This window comes from Chiloscyllium plagiosum, unplaced genomic scaffold (genome assembly GCF_037043375.1).
Source record: "Chiloscyllium plagiosum isolate Xiang-an unplaced genomic scaffold, Cpla_swu_hap1 HiC_scaffold_20, whole genome shotgun sequence".
NCBI lineage: Eukaryota > Metazoa > Chordata > Chondrichthyes > Orectolobiformes > Hemiscylliidae > Chiloscyllium > Chiloscyllium plagiosum.
The window spans coordinates 5,616,643-5,636,003 of record NW_028270158.1 but is presented as its reverse complement, the minus strand read 5'-3'; the positions used below and the strand labels follow the sequence as shown (position 1 = coordinate 5,636,003).

The 19,361-nt window shown below is 41.2% G+C and overlaps 2 protein-coding genes across 6 annotated transcripts in view; one reads left to right on the top strand and one right to left on the bottom strand.

The window, feature by feature from the left end:
* Window positions 1-18,147, top strand: part of ntan1 (N-terminal asparagine amidase) — a 27,373-nt gene extending 9,226 nt beyond the window's left edge. Inside the window, exons 5-10 of one of the 2 annotated variants that reach the window (XM_043712127.2) lie at window positions 2,610-2,683; window positions 14,307-14,360; window positions 16,494-16,547; window positions 17,158-17,255; window positions 17,348-17,461; window positions 17,593-18,147. In XM_043712127.2, the coding sequence (XP_043568062.1) occupies window positions 2,610-2,683; window positions 14,307-14,360; window positions 16,494-16,547; window positions 17,158-17,255; window positions 17,348-17,461; window positions 17,593-17,763 (565 nt within the window). In that variant the 3' untranslated portion in view covers window positions 17,764-18,147. The remainder of the gene's footprint in view (window positions 1-2,609; window positions 2,684-14,306; window positions 14,361-16,493; window positions 16,548-17,157; window positions 17,256-17,347; window positions 17,462-17,592) is intronic. The other variant, XM_087997613.1, reaches the window with a different exon arrangement.
* The window catches only part of pdxdc1 (pyridoxal-dependent decarboxylase domain containing 1), a 64,203-nt gene continuing 62,917 nt past the window's right edge, over window positions 18,076-19,361 (bottom strand). For all 4 annotated transcript variants that reach the window (XM_043712119.2, XM_043712120.2, XM_043712121.2 and 1 more), the window contains one exon: window positions 18,076-19,361. In XM_043712119.2, the coding sequence (XP_043568054.1) occupies window positions 19,060-19,361 (302 nt within the window). In that variant the 3' untranslated portion in view covers window positions 18,076-19,059.

Below are 19,361 nucleotides of genomic sequence, written 5' to 3'. Positions count from 1 at the left end.
ACTATAATGTTCTATCTGTGGAACCAATCTGAAGCCTATCTATTCTACACTATTCCATTTTCGTCCAATGACCATTTAAATGCCCTTAAAGTTGGTGAGTCTACTACTATTGCAGGCAGGGTGTTCCATGCCCCTACTACACAGTAAAGAAACTACCTCTGACATCTCTCCAATATCTATCACCCCTCAATTTAAAGCTATGTCTCCTCATGCAAGCCATTACCATCCAATGAAAAAGGCTCTCACTGTCCACCTTATCTAACCCTCTGATTATCTTATATGTCTCAAATAAGTCACCTCTCAATTTTCCCTCTAGTGAAAGCACCCTCAAGACCCTCAGCTTTCCTCATGACCTTCCCGCCATACCTGGCAACATCCTAGTAAATCTCCTCTGAACCATTTCCAAAGCTTCCACATCCTTCCTATAATGCAGTGACCAGAACTATATGCAATACTCCCAAGTGTGGCCACACCAGGGTTTTATACAGCTGTGGCTCTGAAACTTAATGCCTCTACCGATAAAAGCTAACATACTTCTTAACAACCCTATCAACCTGGGTGGCAGCTTTCGGGGATCTATGTACATGGATACAGCGATCTCTCTGCTCATCTACACCACCAAGAATCTTACCATTAGCCCAGTACTATGTGTTCCTGTTGCTCCTTCCAAAGTGAATCACCCCACACTTTTTGGCATGAAGTTTCATTTGCCACCTCTCAGCCCAGCTCTGCAGCTTGTCTATATCCCCTGTAACCTGCAACATGCTTCAGCGCTATCCACAACTCCACCGACCTTGGTGTCATCCGCAAATTTACTGACCCGTCCTTCTATGCTCTCATCCAGGTCATTTATAAAAATGACAAACAGCAGAGGCCTCGGTACAGATCCTTGCGGTATACCACTACTAACCGAACTTCAGGATGAATATTTTCCATCAACCAGCACTCTGTCATCTTTCAGCTAGCCAAATTCTGATCTAAACTGCTAAATCACCCTTCATCCCATGCCTCTGCATTTTGTGCAATAGCCTACCATGGAGAACCTTATGAAACACCTTACTGAAATCCATATGTACCACATCAACCGCTTTACCCTCACCTTCTCAAAGACTCAATAAGGTTTGTGAGGCATAACCTACCCTTCACAAAACTGTTGGCTATCCCTAAGCAACTAATTCCTCTCTAGATGATTTTAAATCCTATCTCTTTTAATCTTTTCTAACACTTTATCCACAGCCGAAGTAAGGTTCACTGGTCTATAATTAACAGGGTTGTCTCTACTCCCCTTTTTGAACAGGGGGACAACATTTGCTAACCTCCAGTCTTCTGGCACTATTCCTGTAGACAATTACGACATAATGATCAAAGCCAAAATCTCTGCAATCTCCGCTTAGGCTTCCCAGAGAATCCTAGGATAAATCCCATCCATCCCAGGGGGCTTATCTATTTTCACACTTTCCAGAATTGCTAACATCTCCTCCTTGTGAACCTCAATCCCGTCTAGTCTAGTAGCCTGTATCTCGGTATTCTCCTCGACAACATTATCTTTTTCCAGTGTTTTTGAATTGATTCAAGTCTGAATATTTACTTGCTCATCCTACGGATTTTGTTACCCACTTCCATTCAGTCTTTTAATCTTCAAATTGATTGAGAGAGTAATATTAGGGCATGTATTGTTAACAGCTATGTGGACACCCTCCTCTCCTCATTGTAACTGTGTCAAGTCACCTAAAGAATATTAGCTTTGGGCCAGACAACATGTTGCCAATCAGCAGCCAGGCTGGTATAAAGTGTAGGTTGGTATAGGTTTCTATTATCATACAGTGCCTATGGCATTGCCAACACTCTTTCATTCAATAATAGTTCAGTGCAGCAGAATTTTCAGGAATCAATTTGATAAAGAGGAAATCGTGGAATTTTTGACATTGTGACTAATAAAAGATCTATTGTGACCTAATCTTCTGCATTTATTGTTTATTCAGCTTGAAACTGTTTAAAATATTGTAATTCTGGAAAGAACAATAATTAATGCATTTTCATGTCAGGTTAAATTGCACTGTACAGATATGTGATATGGTGAAAGACTAACAATATCTTTGGTGCAGAGGGTGGATGAGCAGAAGTGTACTTCCTTGAGCAGCATTGCACCTCAGTTTTAATGTAGTTCAGAGGGGACTGAGAGGTAAAACAAAAGATTAATTAAGGGAAAGTCTTAAAAATTATCATGAAGGATACAATCCAGCTTGCTTGAAACCTCTCTAGACAGGAGCTGAGCATCACCTTGACTTGATTGTCAAATATCTTTAATGTTTCATCCACATTTTTACTGTTTTGTAAATTTATGTTAAGACCATGCATGACTAAAAAGGTATATTTCTGAATTGCTTTCCTGAGTGAACGTGGTGTGAGGATAATGGAATAGTGTGGGTTCAATGGGCTTCAGATTGGTTTCACAGGTTGGTGCAATATCGAGGGCCGAAGGGCCTGTACTGTGCTGTAATGTTCTATGACGTAAAGAATGTTAATGTTTGATTAGGGTGGAAGATCTTCTGGATTAAATAGTTTCTTTCAAAAAAAACGGTGAAATTACCGTACTTTTGTGTTTTTAGGTATGAGGTTCACCTTGTTGGGGGATTCATTGATGAAAGGTCATTGTCTCACAGACTCACTCTTGAACTTCTTGGTAGGTTTTAATCCAGTATTTTACAGTTGAGATATTTGGGAATTTAGCTATTTATTATGCTGGTGTAGCAATGGTAATGTCTTGTGATAATACTGTGAGAGAAACAGGAAAGAAAAAGAACAATACGATAGTTGAAATTGTAAAATACAGTTAAAAATGCACATTATGTACATGATCTTTCTTTTGTTCCTTGGTTTTGTGGTTATCTTTCTGTTTGATAAGATTACAGTTGTGAAAATACTTTTCCTAATTTTCTCTTTCGCCCTTGTGACTTCCCACAAGAGATTTCTTGCGATTTAAAATTCTTTTCTATTAAAATCTCCTGTAGCCTTGCGACCCTCGGAGAACTTTGAGTTCTTCAAACTCTGTCTTGCCTCTTGAGCACTGATTCTGTCCTGTCTCTCAATGGCCACAGTGTCTTCATCTGTTTAGGCCCAAAGCTCTGGAGTTTCCTCCAGTTCCCTCCAGTCTTTATGACCTCGGAGGCTATCTCTTTGGTTAAACCTTTAGTCAGTTTATCCCCCTGTCAAACAAATATTCCATTTTGGATATTGATGAGGGGGTGGCCCATCAGGTGACAGCAGCATCTGATGTGGGGGGGGTCTTTTAAGGACCAGCTGATTAGAAAGCAAGACAGGCATATTCTTGTGAAAATGGACAAAAGAAATGGCAGGATTCGGGAAACCTTCGATGGGGATATTAAGAGTCTTGTCAAAAAAAAGGAAGCATCCGTAAGATCTAGGCAATGAGAAACAGACAAAATCATAGAATCCCTACAGTGTGGGAACAGGCCCTTTGGCCCAGCAAGTCCACACTGTAGAGTGACCTACCCAGACCCATTCTACTACCCAATATGTACCCTGACTAATGCACCAAACCTACACATCCCTGAACACTATGGGCAATTTAGTTTGGATTGTGGGAGGAAATTGGAGCACCCACACAGACACCAGGAGAATGTGCAAACTCCACACATTCAGTCGCCCGAGGTTGAATTCGAACCTGGGTCCCTGGTGCTAACCACCGAGCCACTGTGCCGCCCCTTGAAGAATATAGAGAAAGTCAGAAGAGGCTCAAATGGGGAGAATCCCAAAACATTTTATACACACATAAAGAGCAAGAGGGTAGCTAGGGAAAGAGTCGGACCACTTGAGGGTAACAGAGAAAGGTTATGTGTGGAGTCAGAGGAAATGAATGAGATCCTTAATGAATATATTGCATCAGTATTCAGACCGAGGCACATGGGGGATATTAAGGTTAGGGAAAGATGTGTGAATACTCTCTGGCAGGTCAACACAACGAAGAAGGAACTGTTTGGTGTCTCGAAGTACATTAAGTTAGACAAGTCCCCAGGGTCAGATAGGATTTATCTCCGGATACTGAGAGAGGCAAGACAAATATCTGGGCCTTAAGAGATATCTTTGCATCCTGTTTGGCCTCAGGTGAAGTTCCAGAGAACTGGAGAATGGCGAATATCATTCCTTTTGTTTAAGAAAGAAAACAGATAATCAAGGTAATTACAAGCAAATAAGCCTGATGTCAGTGGTGGGAAGCGGTAGGAGAAGATACTGAGATAGGATTTATTCAGATTTGGAAGTGAATGGACTTGTTAGTGATAGGCAGCATGGATTTGTGTGGGGAAGGTCATGTCTCATCCACTTGATTGAGTTTTTTGAAGAGGTGATAGGAATGATTGATGAGGGAAGGGCAGTGGATGTTATCAAAATGGACTTTAGTCAAGCATTTAGAACATAGAACAGTACAGCACAGAACAGGCCCTTCAGCCCACGATGTTGTGCCGACCATTGATCCTCATGTATGCACCCTCAAATTTCTGTGACCATATGCATGTCCAGCAGTCTCTTAAATGTCCCCAGTGACCTTGCTTCCACAACTGCTGCTGGCAACGCATTCCATGCTCTCTCAACTCTGTGTAAAGAACCCGCCTCTGACATCCCCTCTGTACGTTCCTCCAACCAGCGTAAAACTATGACCCCCCGTGTTAGCCATTTCAGCCCTGGGAAATAGTCTCTGGCTATTGACTCTATCTATGCCTCTCATTATCTTAGTTAAAAATCACACAACACCAGGTTATAGTCCAACAGGTTTAATTGGAAGCACACTAGCTTTCGGAGCGACGCTCCTTCATCAGGTGATTGTGGAGGGCTCGATCGTTACACATAATTTATAGCAAAAATTTGCAGTGTGATGTAACTGAAATTATACATTGAAGAATTGATTGTCTGTTAAGCCTTTCATCTGTTAGAATACAGTGATAGTTTCACTTCTTTCATGTGTAAATCATAAAACCCTTTTTTTTTAAAAGTTGCATTCTCGGGTTAGCTGTTAACAATGGTGATAGCTAGACAATATGTTGACAATCCGTCTCATTATCTTGTATACCTCAATTAGGTCCCCTCTCCTCCTTTTCTCCAATGAAAAAAGTCCGAGCTCAGTCAACCTCTCTTCATAAGATAAGCCCTCCAGTCCAGGCAGCATTCTGGTAAACCTCCTCTGAACCCTCTCCAAAGCATCCACATCTTTCCTATTTGATAAGGTATCTCATGGCAGGCTTTTTGGTATGGAAGGTAGAGTCTCATGGGATCTGAGATAATCTGGCTAGATGGATACAAAATGGGCTTTGTCATCGAAGAGGTGACAAAGCCTCTTTGTCATCGAAGAGGTAGCGGTGGCAGGGTACTTTTTGGAATGGATATCAATAGCTAGTAGCGTTCGCAGGGATCAGAGCTGGAACCTTTTGTTGTTTCTCACATATATAAATGATCTGGAGGAAAATGTAGGTGGTCTGATTATTAAGTTTGCGGATGACACCAAAAATTGGTGGAGTTGCAGATAGTGAGGAGGATTGTCAATGGATACAGCTGAATATAGATTGCAGATTTCGGTAGAGAAATAGCAGATGAAGTTTAATCTGGACAAATGTGAGGTGATGCATTTTGGAAGATCAAATTCAGGTGCTGAATTATACAATAATGGCAGAAGCTTTAGGAGAATTGACATATGGAGGGATTTGGGCAAATAGGTCCACAGATCCCTGCAAGTGGCAACACAAGTGGTCAAGAAGGCATCCAGCACACTTACCTTCATTGGTCAGGGCATTGAATAGAAAAGTTGGCAAGTTATTTTACAGCTATATAAAACTTTTAATAGGTCACATTTGGAATATTGCATGCAGTTGTGTATCACCGTGGATGTTTTGGAGAGGGTGTCGAGAGGAATTGCCAGGATGTTGTCTGATCTGGAGGGTTTTAGTTATGAGGAGAGGTTGGATAAACTTAGGATTGTTTTCACTGGAAAGACAGAGGCTGAGGGGGTGACCTGATAGAGATCTACAAAATTGTGAGGCTTTTTCCCCAGTGTAGAAAGGTCAACCATAAGAGGGTGCAAGTTCAAAGTGAGAGGGGGAAATTTAAGGGGAGAAATGCAGGAAACACTTTTCAGACAAGAGGGTGTTGGGTGCCTGGAATGCACTGCCAGTGGCCATGCTGGCATTTTTGATAGACATATGAACGTGAGGCGAACTGAGGAATAGGTACTGTGTGTGGGCAATAAATAGCATGTCTAAATGAGGATTAGGAATCAGCACAGGCTGAAGGGCCTGTTCCTGTGCTGTATGGTATTGTATTTGTCATTTCTTCTTTTAATGCTTCTATGAAACACTGGGAAGTTTTATATCCATGGAAGGTAAAAATGCTCTCCAAATGCTTTCTGAGATGATGTCCTGATGGTTTGCAGCTAGCTTTCCATAAACTTCCTACTCCCGGGCTATGGCCCTCTGGCCAAAATTTCTGGCTATAAGAGCTGCTCCTTTTTTTAATGAGGTATTTTAGGTGTTGGAGGTGATTTCCTCGAATTCCAGGAGCAGCAATTACTGTTTTATATGCTGTTGCATTGTTTTGGAACTTTGGAAAAAAAAAGTCAAAACAACAGCAGTTTGAAAGGGAGAAGAGCAGACAAAGGAGGTGAGGACATGGTGAGGACAGTACAGGATAGAGAGAGAGCCTGCACAGTTAGTGCCTTTGCTGTTTTTGAATTCATGTATCGCTGGACATTGGAGTGCATCTGGGAAAATTAACAAACAGTGAATTTCACAACTAATCTTGGAGGAACCGGTTTGGGCGAAGTTCACAGCACAGAATCAGACAAGTTAATTGTTGTTTTAAGTCTGTCCAAGAGAAAGGCTGTATTAATGAGTATAGTGGGTTCTTTCTTGATTATATGTTTTTGGAGATAAGTCTCTTGATTAAACTTAAAATATAAGCCATAGCTGTTAATTTAACCTGGTGCAGTAATTTGTCAAGGAATAAGACGGTGTTATTTTCTGGGTCTGTAGATTGTGAAGGAGCAAAAATGGCCTTTGCAGTGATATGTACTTCTTGTCAGATGTGGGAATTTAAAGAGAGTTTAAGGGTTACTGCGGATTATATCTGCCTTAAATGCTGTTGGATGCGAATCTTATCAGATCAAGTGGATTGGTGGAGAGACAGATAGAAGCGATGAGGAATTTGCAACAGCAACAGTGATGTGCTGGACGGCAGTTATAGGAAGGGGGGAAAGTCTCAGATATGGTCACATGGGTTAACTCCAGGAAGGCTAAGGGAGGTAGGCACCTAGGGCAGGAGTCTTTTGTGGATACACCCATTTCAAACAGGTATGCTGATTTGGAAAATGTAGGGGGTGATGGAACCTCAGGGGAACGTGACACGAACAGCCAAGTTTCTGGTATTGAGACCGACTCTAATGCAACGAGGGGTCCGTTGGGTTCCAAGAGATCAATTGTGTTAGGGGATTCTGTAGTCCGAGGTACAGACAGACGTTTCTGTGGCCAGCAGAGAAAAAGCGGAATGGTGTGTTGTTTCCCTGGTGCCAGGATCTAAGGATTCCTCAGAGAGGGTGCAGAATGTTCTCATGGGGGAGAGGGACCAGCAAGAGGTCATTGTCCACACTGGAACCAACAACATAGGAAGGGAAAAGGTTGAGATTCTGTAGGGAGACTACAGAGAGTTAGGCAGAAACTTAAAAAGGAGGTCCTCAAGGGTAGTAATATCTGGATTACTCCCAGTGCTATGAGCTAGTGAGGGCAGGAATAGGCGGATAGAGTAGATGAATGCATGGCTGAGGAGCTGGTTATGGGAGAAGGATTCACATTTTTGGATCATTGGAATCTCTTTTGGGGTAGAAGTGACCTGTACAAGAAGGACGGATTGCACCTAAACTGGAAGGGGACTAATATACTGGCAGGGAAATTTGCTAGAACTGCTTGGGAGGATTTAAAGTAGGAGAAAGTGAGGATTGCAGATGCTGGAGATCAGAGCTGAAAAGGATTCCTGAAGAAGGGCTCATGCCCGAAACGTCGATTCTCCTGCTCCTTGGATGCTGCCTGCCTGCTGCGCTTTTCCAGCAACACATTTTCAGGATTTTAACTCGTAAGGTGGGGTGGGACCCAGGGAGATAGTGAGGAAAGAGATCAATCTGAGACTGGTACAGTTGAGAACAGAAGTGAATCAAACAGGGCAGGCAGGGACAAAGTAGGACTAATAAATTAAACTGCATTTATTTCAATGCAAGGGGCTGAACAAGGAAGGCAGATGAACTCAGGGCATGGTTAGGAACATTGGACTGGGATACCATAGCAATTACAGAAACATGGCTCAGGGATGGGCAGGACTGGCAGCTTAATGTTCCAGAATACAAATGCTACAGGAAGGTTGTAAGAGAGGAGGGGGAGTGGCATTTTTGATAAGGGATAGCATTACAACTGTGCTGAGGGAGGATATTCCTGGAAATACATCCAGGGAAGTTATTTGGGTGGAACTGAGAAATAAGAAAGGGATGATTATTGGGATTGTATTATAGACCCCCTAATAGTCAGAGGGAAATTGAGAAACAAACTTGTAAGGAGATCTCAGCTATCTAATAGGGTAATAGGGTAGTTATGGTAGGGGATTTTAACTTTCCAAACATCGACTGGGACTGCCATAGTGTTAAAGGTTTAGATGGAGAGGAATTTGTTAAGTGTGTACAAGACAATTTTCTGATTCAGTATGTGGATGTACCTAGTAGAGAAGGTGCAAAACTTTACCTACTCTTGGGAAATAAGGCAGGGCAGGTGACTGAGGTGTCAGTAGGAGAGCACTTTGGGGCCAGCAACCATAATTCTATTCGTTTTAAAATAGTGATGGAAAAGGATAGACCAGGTCTAAAAGTTGAAGTTCTAAATTAGACAAGAACTTTCGAATGCTGATTGGAGGCAGATGTTCGTAGGTAAATGGATGGCTGGAAAATGGGAAGCCTTCAGAAATGAGATAACAAGAATCCAGAGAAAGTATATTCCTGTCACGGTGAAGGGGAAGGCTGGTAGGTATAGGGAATGCTGGATGAAGAAATTGAGGATTTGGTTAAGAAAAAAAAAGGAAGCATATGTCAGATATAGACAGGATAAATCGAGTGAATCCTTAGAAGAATATGAAGAAAGTAGGAGTATACTTAAGAGGAAAATCAGGAGGGCAAAAAGGGGACATGGGATAGCTTTGGCAAATCGAATTAAGGAGAATCTAAAGAGTTTTTACAAATATATTAAGGAAAAAAGGGTAACTAGATAGAGAATAGGGCCCCTCAAAGATCAGCAAGGCGGCCTTTGTGTGGAGCCACAGAAAATGGGTGAGATACTAAATGAATATTTTGCATCAGTATTTACTGTGGAAAAGAATATCCAAGATATAGACTGTAGGGAAATAGATGGTGACACCTTGCAAAATCTCGATATTACAGAGAAGGAAGTGCTGGATGTCTTGAAATGCATAAAGGTGGATAATTGTCCAGGACCTGACCAGGTGTACCCGAGAACTCTGTGGGAAGCTAGAGAAGTGATTGCTTGGCCTCTTGCTGAGATATTTTTATCATCGATAGTCACAGGTGAGGTGTCAGAAGACTGCAGGTTGGCAAACGTGGTACCACTGTTTAAGAAGGGCAGTAAAGACAAGCCAGGGAACTATAGACCGGTGAGCCTGACCTCAGTGATGGGCAAGTTGTGGAGGGAATCCTGAGAGACAGGATGTACATGTATTTGGAAAGGCAAGGATTGATTAGGGATAGTCGACATGGCATTGTGCGTGGGAAATCATGTCTCACAAACTTGATTGAGCTTTTGAAGAAGTAACAAAGAGGATTGATGAGGGCAGAGCAGTAGATGTGATCTATATGGACTTCAGTTCGACAAGGTTCCCCATGGGAGACTGATTAGCAAGGTTAGATCTCACAGAATATTGGGAGAACTAGCCAAAGGTAGAAGAGGTGGAGGGTTGCTTTTCAGACTGGAGGCCTGTGACCAGTGGAGTGGCACAAGGATTGGTGCTGGGTCCTCTACTTTTTGTCATTTACATAAATGATTTGGATGCGAGCATAAGAGGTACAGTTAATAAGTTTGCAGATGACACCAAAATTGGAGGTGTAGTGGACATTGAAGAGGGTTACCTCAGATTACAACAGGATCTGGGCCAATGGGCTGAGAAGTGGCAGATGGAGTTTAATTCAGATAAATGCGAGGTGCTGCTTTTTGGGAAAGTAAACCTTAGCAGGACTTATACACTTAATGGTAAGGTCCTAGGGAGTGTTACTGAACAAAGAGACCTTGAAAGTGGAGTCGCAGGTAGATAGGATAATGAAGAATGCATTTGGTATGTTTTCCTTTATTGGTCAGAGTTGGGAGGTCATGTTGCGGCCATACAGGAGATTGGTTAGGCCACTGTTGGAATATTGCGTGCAATTCTGGTCTCCTTCCTATTGGAAAGATGTTGTGAAACTTGAAAGGTTTCAGAAAAGATTTACAAGGATGTTGCCAGTGTTGGAGAATTTGAGTTATAGGGAGAGACTGAAAACAGCTGGGGCTGTTTTCCCTGGAGCGTCGGAGGCTTAGCAGTGACCTTCTAGAGGTTTACAAAATTATGAGGGGCTTGGATAGGATAAATAGACAAAATCTTTTCCCTGGGGTTGGGGAGTCCAGAATTAGAGGGCATAGGTTTAGGGTGAGAGGGGAAAGATATAAAAGAGACCTACGGGGCAACTTTTTCATGCAGAGGGTGGTACATGTATGGAATGAGCTGCCAGAGGAAGTGGTAGAGGCTGGTACAATTGTAACATTTAAGAGGCATTTGGATGGGTATATGAATAGAAGGGTTTGGAGGGATATGGGCCGGGTGCTGGCAGGTGGGACTAGATTGGGTTGGGATATCTGGTTGGCATGGACAGGTTGGATCGAAGGGTCTGTTTCCATGCTGTATATCTGTGACTCTAATAGTAGCTTTTTATAAGACTTCAGAGTTGCCACTGCCCTTGTATTTCTCTGTGCTGCAATCCTTCTCGGCTGCACCAAGCAAATATTGTTTCTGGGCTTCCTTTACTCCTCCGTTTGTAGGATGATACGTATTTTCAGTTACCAGATGATTTCTGGGACTTCAGTAGGTCTCCAGCAGTAACACTTCAGTTGTACAGAGACATTTTATATGGCTACTCCTCTATCTCCAATTCAAAGGCAGCATTCTGGCCTTTCTCAGCTCCTCAGAACATCCGAGTCCTGTTGGCAGACTGGTCACAAAAAAAAAACTCTGCTGCCGCAGCATCTTCCCTCTGCTCCTAAGCACCTGACTGACTGGTAGACCAAACATATCAATCTTCTTTGATTGTAACTAATTGAACAGATCCCTTGGGTCTCCTTTTGCATCCTACAGTTGTTCCCTGGTCTCCTTTTTGTGCCAGTATCCATTAAGGAATGCACTTTCCCTTCAAATGTTAAGTCCTTCAGCTTTCTTTTGGGGAAAAAAGCCCATGACTCTGCCGTGCTCCACAAATACTCCAGAACTCTTGTGCTTTTTGGGAAATGGAGTTTTTGTTGAAGCCACAATTAGGCAAGTTTGTGTTTCATATAGAACTAATGGCATATACTTAACCACCTCATCAACCTATCCTGCTACCTTCAAGGATCTGTGGATTTGCCCTTCCAAATCCCTTCGCTCCTTCAGAATCATCTTATTGATTGTGTATTCCTTTGCACCTCCCAAAATGTATTGCTTCAATTTCTCTGGATCGAATTCCATCTTCCACCTTTTTGTCCACAGACTAACTATCTATGTTCTTCCTGCAGTCCTGAAGCTTCCCTTTTCACTGTCAACCCAGTTTTGTCATCTGCAAACTACTTGATTTATGCCCCCTATTATTTGAGTCTCAGTAATTATTATAAACTACAAAAAGCAAGGGACTTAATAGAGTCCTGTAGAGCTACTGGGGACAGTCTTCCAGTCACAAAAGTATCTGTCAACTATTAGCATTTGCTTCATGCCATTAAGCTAATTTTGGATCCAATTTTCCTTCTGCTTGAATCCATCTTATAATCCACCATTAAATTAAAATCATGTTTCTTCCAGATCCTACGTGTAAAAATTCCCAAATGGTACAAAGGCATCACTGAAATTGATATGTGATAGAACATAGAAGAATACAGCGGAGTACAGGCCCTTTGGCCCTTGATGTTGCACCGATCCAAGCCCACCTAACCTACACTAGCCCACTATCCTCCATATGCCTATCCAATGCCTGTTGAAATGCCCATAAAGGGGGAGAGTCCACCACTGCTACTGGCAGGGCATTCCATGAACTCACAACTCGCTGAGTAAAGAACCTACCCCATACATCTGTCCTATACCTACCACCCCTTAATTTAAAGCTATGCCTCCTCGTAATAGCTGACTCCATACGTGGAAAAAGGTTCTCACGGTCAACCCTATCTAAACCCCTAATCATCTTGTACACCTCTATCAAGTCACCCCTAAATCTTCTTTTCTCCAATGAAAACAACCCCAAGTGCCTCAGCCTTTCCTCATACGATCTTCCTACCATACCAGGCAACATCCTGGTAAACCTCCTCTGCACCTGTTCCAGTGCCTCCACATCCTTCCTATAGTATGGCGACCAAAACTGCACACAATACTCCAGATGCGGCCGCACCAGATCTGCAACATGATCTCAGGACTCCGGAACTCAATTCCCTTACCAATAAAAGCCAGTACGCCATATGCCTTCTTCACCGCACTATTTACCTGGGTGGCAACTTTCAAAGATCTGTGGACATGGACACCAAGATCCCTCTGCTCATCCACACTACCAAGTATCCGACCATTAGCCCAGTACCCCATCTTTTTGTTACTCTTACCAAAGTGAATCACCTCACACTTAGCTACATTGAACTCCATTTGCCACCTTTCTGCCCAGTTCTGCAGCTTATCTATATCCCGCTGTAACCTGCCACATCCTTCCTCACTGTCAACAACTCCTCCGACTTTCGTATCATCCGCAAACTTGCTCACCCAATCTTCTAGCCCCTCCTCCAGGTCATTTATAAAAATGACAAACACCAATGGTCCCAAAACAGATCCTTGCGGAACACCGCTAGTGACGGCACTCCAAGATGAACCTTTACCATCAACTACAACCCTCTGTCTTCTTCTAGCCAGCCAATTCCTAATCCAAACCTCCAACTCACCCTCAATGCCATACCTCCATATTTTTTGAAGTAGCCTACAATGGGGAACCTTATCAAACGCCTTACTAAAATCCATATACACCACATCTACCGCTTTCCCCTCGTCCACCTCCTTAGTCACCTTCTCAAAGAATTCAATAAGGTTTGTGAGGCACGACCTGCCCTTCACAAAACCATGCTGACTATCCTTGATCACATTATTCCTATCCAGATGTTTATAAATCCTATCCCTTACAATTCTCTCTAAGACTTTGCCCACAACAGAAGTGAGACTCACCGGCCTATAGTTACTAGGGTTATCCCTACTCCCCTTCTTGAACAAGGGAACCACATTTGCTAGCCTCCAGTCTTCTGGCACTACTCCTGTAGACAACGAGGACATAAAAATCAAGGCCAATGGATCTGCAATCTCCTCCCTTGCTTCCCAGAGAATCCTAGGATAAATGCCATCAGGCCCAGGGGACTTATCTATTTTCACCCTTTCCAGAATTTCCAACACCTCTTCCCTACATACCTCAAAGCCATTCATTCTACTTAATTGTGACTCAGTATTCACATCGGCAACAATGTCCTGTTCCTGAGTGAATACTGACAAAAAGTATACATTCAGTGTCTCCCCAATCTCTTCAGCCTACACACGCAACTTCTATATTGGGGATTTTTCTGAACTGCATAATTCTTTCATTGGTTAGAGAAGTTCATTGTGACTTTGAGAAACCTAATACGCAAGTATAATAGAAATTCTCTGATAAATGAGTACTCAGTGTTTTTAAAAACTTGTAACACTGGCATGTTTAGAAATTTCTCACTGATGTAGACAGTCCCACTTACTGCTTCTTTGAACTGTCTCAAACATTAGTATTTTGGTGAGTTCCATTGATTGCAAGGCTGACATGTTGTCACTCTAACTCAGTACTGCAATTTGTTACCGGATTGTCTGATCTAACTTTAAATCTCCTTCATGATTTTGGACATAAGTTTAAGGTCTGCAAACCATAATTACTTCCTTGAAATTACTCTTGTTAAACTTGTTGCACATATTCAATTTTCTGCTACATTCATTTGCAGAAGCTTTTAATTGTCAGCCAGAGAACATTCATCTGGAAACGTACTGTTTAACAGGTAAATCAATTTCCCTCATTCCTTTGGGTAGGAATAATGAACTGAAATTTGTTTATATTTTACTGTAATGTGATGAATCTGTTTTAAATTGTTTGTAACCTCTTGGTTTGACTGGTTATAAATTTAAAGGGAAATTGGAAGGTTTCAATTTTTCATTTTTATTAATCATGTATAAAATGACTGATTATAGAATGTTTGCAATTTCTGAGATAACAAAGATCAGCCATGACCATATTGATTGGCAGAGCAGGCTCAAAGGGCCAACTGGCCTATTCCTGTCCGTATTTTCTAAAGCAGTCCACACACTCCTGCAGCAAGACCTGGACAAGTTCTCGGCTTATGTTAATAAGTGATAAGTAAAATTTGCAAATCATGATGATCACCTCCCTTTTATATGCAGAGGCATTATCGTTTGCTCAGTCAACCTCGAAAGTGATTTACTCCCTGTTGAGGAGGTGACATCTTTCTGCTGATGCAATGTTTCTAAGCTGCAGATAATGCTGTCTTTCTGTAACAGTCCGGCCATTTGGGAAACCGTGGCACGAAGCTGACAACATATTAGCACCAGCTCTTGAAGCAGCAGTTCAGGGTGCAATTTACTGAAGTTAGTGATCTAAACATTGGACCTCACTGCATCCTCTTGACCAGGCAGAGAAGGGATTAATTTTATGGAGCGGCTTCCTGTGACCTAAAAATGTCAGTTCCCTTTTAGAAAACTTTCTTGGAAAACAATTTTACAGACATTCACAGTTGGTGTTTGTTAGTCTTTAGGTTCTTTTCATGTGTTAGCCATTCCACTTTGGAATCCGTTCATAAAAATCATTGTCATCCCAGCTTACACTCCTTTCTAATTGCCATCGTCTATGTTAACTTAGCCCTGGGCCTGCCAGATCCAAAACTGGGATAATTCCATGTATCTAATTTATGTGGAAAGGCATTTCTCCACCAGTGCTTTCTCTTTCACTCTTCTGTTATGTCCCTCATGCTAAATATTCTGCACTAAGATCACTGATCTGAAGTAAGGCATGTTATACGCATCACTTATGTATGAAACCTTGCTTTGTGCAAACATTGGCTGAATATCCCACAATTTAAAAACAAAAGCAACTGCATTTCAGAAGTTCTTTGTTGTCTGTAAGCTATCTAGGGCAGTGCTAAATTCAAACAATTTCTATTTATGTAGCATGTTATTTAAGGTTTTGGTTTGCTCACTGAGCTGTAGGTTTGATATCCAGATGTTTCATTACCTGGCTACGTAATGAAACCTCCAAAGCGACCTCCAAAGTGAAGCGAAGCTGTTGTCTCCTGCTTTCTATTTTATATCTTTCTCCTGGGGTTTGTGGTGATGTCATTTCCTGTTCGTTTTCTGAGGGGTTGATAGATGGCATCTAGATATATGTGTTTGTTTACCACTCAAAGAAGTTTCAGAAATGACAGCCAGACTACTAAGACCCCTCCGAATCCTAGTAGCACACAAACCCACCAACACTCTCAAACAAAAACTAACAAACTTAAAAGACCCAGTACAACCCATGGACAAAACCAACGTCATCTATAAAATTCCAGGCAAGGACTGTCACAAACACTACGTAGGACAAACAGGAAGAAAGTTAGCCACCAGGATACACTAACACCAGCTAGCCACAAAAAGACACGACCCTCTCTCCCTCGTAGCCCTACACACGGATGAAAAAAACCCACTATTTCGACTGGGAGAACACATCTATCCTGGGACAGGCTAAGCAAAGACATGCCAGAGAATTCCTGGAGGCCTGGCACTCCAACCACAACGCCATAAACAAACACATAGATCTAGATGCCATCTATCAACCCCTCAGAAAACGAACAGGAAATGACATCACCACAAACCCCAGGAACCCCATCCAGGAGAAAGATATAAATAGAAAGCAGGAGACAACAGCTTCGCTTCACTTGTAGGTCGCCACTGATGATGTTACCTAGCCAGGTAATGAAACGTCTGGATATCAAACCTACAGCTCAGCGAGCAAATCTACACCGAGCTACAAACCTTGCAAAAAGCATGTTATTTTTTTGCCTTGCTGGTATTCAATCTGTACAACAAAATAAATTGTTATATTAATTAAATATTTAAAGAAAAAACTTCTTTTGTAGAACTTAATGATGTAGTGAAGCAAAATATCCATTGGCCTGTAATTTATGGGATAGGTGAGTATTCATTGCTTTCTTTGTGACCTAATCTGCCTCATTTTCACATTTACCAAGCTTTTGTCTTACAAAACCGTCTGTTTTAAATTTAAGGAAATTAAACTATTGCGAGATGGAGAATCTTGAACTCTGGGTTCTTGATTTTTCTCATCCCTCCTAATAAAAACAAGTTGTATTAAATTCTGTGGGCATCAGAAACCCTCTTGCTCTGGTTACTATTCTGTTCTCAATGTAGATTGAAGGTTACAGGTCTTTAATCTTGTGCAACTAAGGATAAGTCAATGAACGCTTAGAGGTATTCCTAGTTTTTTAATGTGTCTCCAGCTTAAGAGACATAGGACAGGTGTTTCTATTACAGCCCTGGTTAATGTTAGCATAGCTTTGTTTTCAAGTTGAGGCATTAAGAGCAGCAAGTATAATAAGACAGTAATGTTACCTTCTGTCTTGAACTTGACAAAAGAAAAACAAAATGCCTAGTACTTATTTTCATTCAAGGATGTTATTTGAAAAGTACATGGGGGTTTGGTGTTACCTGCTTGTGTAAATCATTGATTTTTAAGATACCTAAAAATGTTTAATGTTCTGTGTGGTTTGGATAACTTTCTTTCAGCTGTAAATGTGAAAACTGGAGATATTTTTCGTGCAACTTTCCCAGACAGAGGTCCAGATGAGATTATCCGTGCTGCTCGTACCTTTTTAGAAGGTTCTGTAAGTTTCACGATCACAAGTCAATTTAAAATCACCCAAGTTGTCTTCTGTACATTTGTTTTCTAAGTTATGTTTTTTTTTGGTCTTCCAAGATCATGTCAGTTTATAATGCAAAAGAGGAACAACTGCAGATTGAACCTTACCAGTGGAAACAATTTACAGCTGCTCCGTTCTGGTTGCAGCAGACTGATCAAGTGATACTACAGGTACAAAGCATTTGTTAGTTTGAAATGTTTGTGCTGCTTACTGGAAGTTGCCCGAAAGGTACACGTGAGCACGTCAGGAGCTTCATTTCTCTGGAGATATACACAATTAATTAATTGCTGTCTCTTCACAGAACTTTTCAACATCTCCACTTGTTGAGCCATCACACTTCGTTAAACATGAGAGGTCCATTTTCCAATTTCTGTCTCACTATCCAGAGGAGCCATTATTTCCTAAGGGTAGGTCCAGGATCTACAAAAAAACTGCAGATGGTTTGTGGGAGAGGATTGACTGTGCTGCCTAATGTTTTGAATTTCAAGCCACTAACACCCAAATGCTTTAACTGCCTCTGATCACAAGTGACACTGCAAAAAGAGCACAACATGGAGGTATGTTTATGCACGTTTAAAGCAGCTTATCCTGCAAATGCAGTTTCAAAAAATAAATTCCTGAACCATTTTATCAGCTGACAGTACATTAAGTACTTTCATAAGGCTTCAGCAATCAATTTATGGACCACAGTATGCAGAATGTTCTGGAGGAAAAAAATATGCTTCAGGTTTGCAAAGGTGGGAGTTTGCACAAGAAAACTGAATATTTTACTGGAGCCAGTAAGTCTGGTGAATACTTGCAAATTTATTGTTTGATTTATGTAATGATACAAGAATTAAAATAAATTACAATTGTTTTTTTGTGATATCATTTTTGAACTACATGCTGCTGCAGAGCAAGCCCACTATTTTGTACTTATTGCAAGGGCATTAGACAATAAAATGGAATACTCCCATGTCTATCGTAAACAGAATGGCTTGGGTAAGGAATCATAAAACTATAAAGATACCACAAGACCCTCTAACTTGTACCTTCTGGATCAATCCAGATTTCTACATGCTGCCCAGGTGGTGTCATAAGTTAAATTAATACATGTGTTAAAATCAATATTGTAGTTTCAAATGTCAAGTGAACAGCCTTAAGTAATGAGTCTGTCATGTTCTTCAAATAAATTTTTATTTGATTGTAAGTAAGAATCAAAACACTAAATTAACTTTTTTCTCCCCCCGTGAAGCTAAATAGCAATCGAGCATCAGTGTTTGAATCTTGAGATGTACATAGGAGGTGGTCACAGATAAAGGACAAAACCACCAATGTGCAAAATGAACAAAAATAAAATGATCCCCACCCAATTAAATATTGACAGTAATAGAAAAATTTCTACTTTTAAACTACAAATTAACCCATATTCATGGTGATAAGTATATGTAATTGTACTGCAAATGTAGTGAGTCAGATTGATAATTATAAGGAAGAAAATAGTGGACCTTACATAGCCCTCTTAAGAAACAGAACAATTGCACTTCTGAGATTCAGGCCCCTTGACAGATTTAATTTAGGATCAATTTTTAAATCAACCTTTCAATGACAATTGAGATTCCTAGTCATGTCATAGTAATGTGCAAAGTCCTAATTAAAGGCATACAACAGTAGTATCCTTACTGTACTAGCGCATGGCACAGTTCACATTAGTAAAGGTTCCATGTATCCCAACCATAGGACATGTGCTTTTTTTTCCATGTACAAAGTCTAACCACTTTTGTTTGTTTTATCTAAGATCTTCTTTCTCTAAATCCTCAGCTTCTGCTGGTTCAGAGGTCTGATGAGCAACTTTTGTGTCATTATTAGTTCCACCAGCTTTTCCTTCAGGCTGTGGGGGTCTTGGAAATTCCAAATCACCATTCAGCTGAACTGAAGATGTAGGGCTTTTGTGAACTTCATTTTCACCCTCAAGTCTGGTTGTTTCTGTGATGGTCTGAGATTCTTCCATTTCTTCTGTGTGACCCATTGAAGTTTCACTGACTGTATCAGAGGCAGAAGTCCTGGAAGACCTTCTAAACAGTTTCTGTC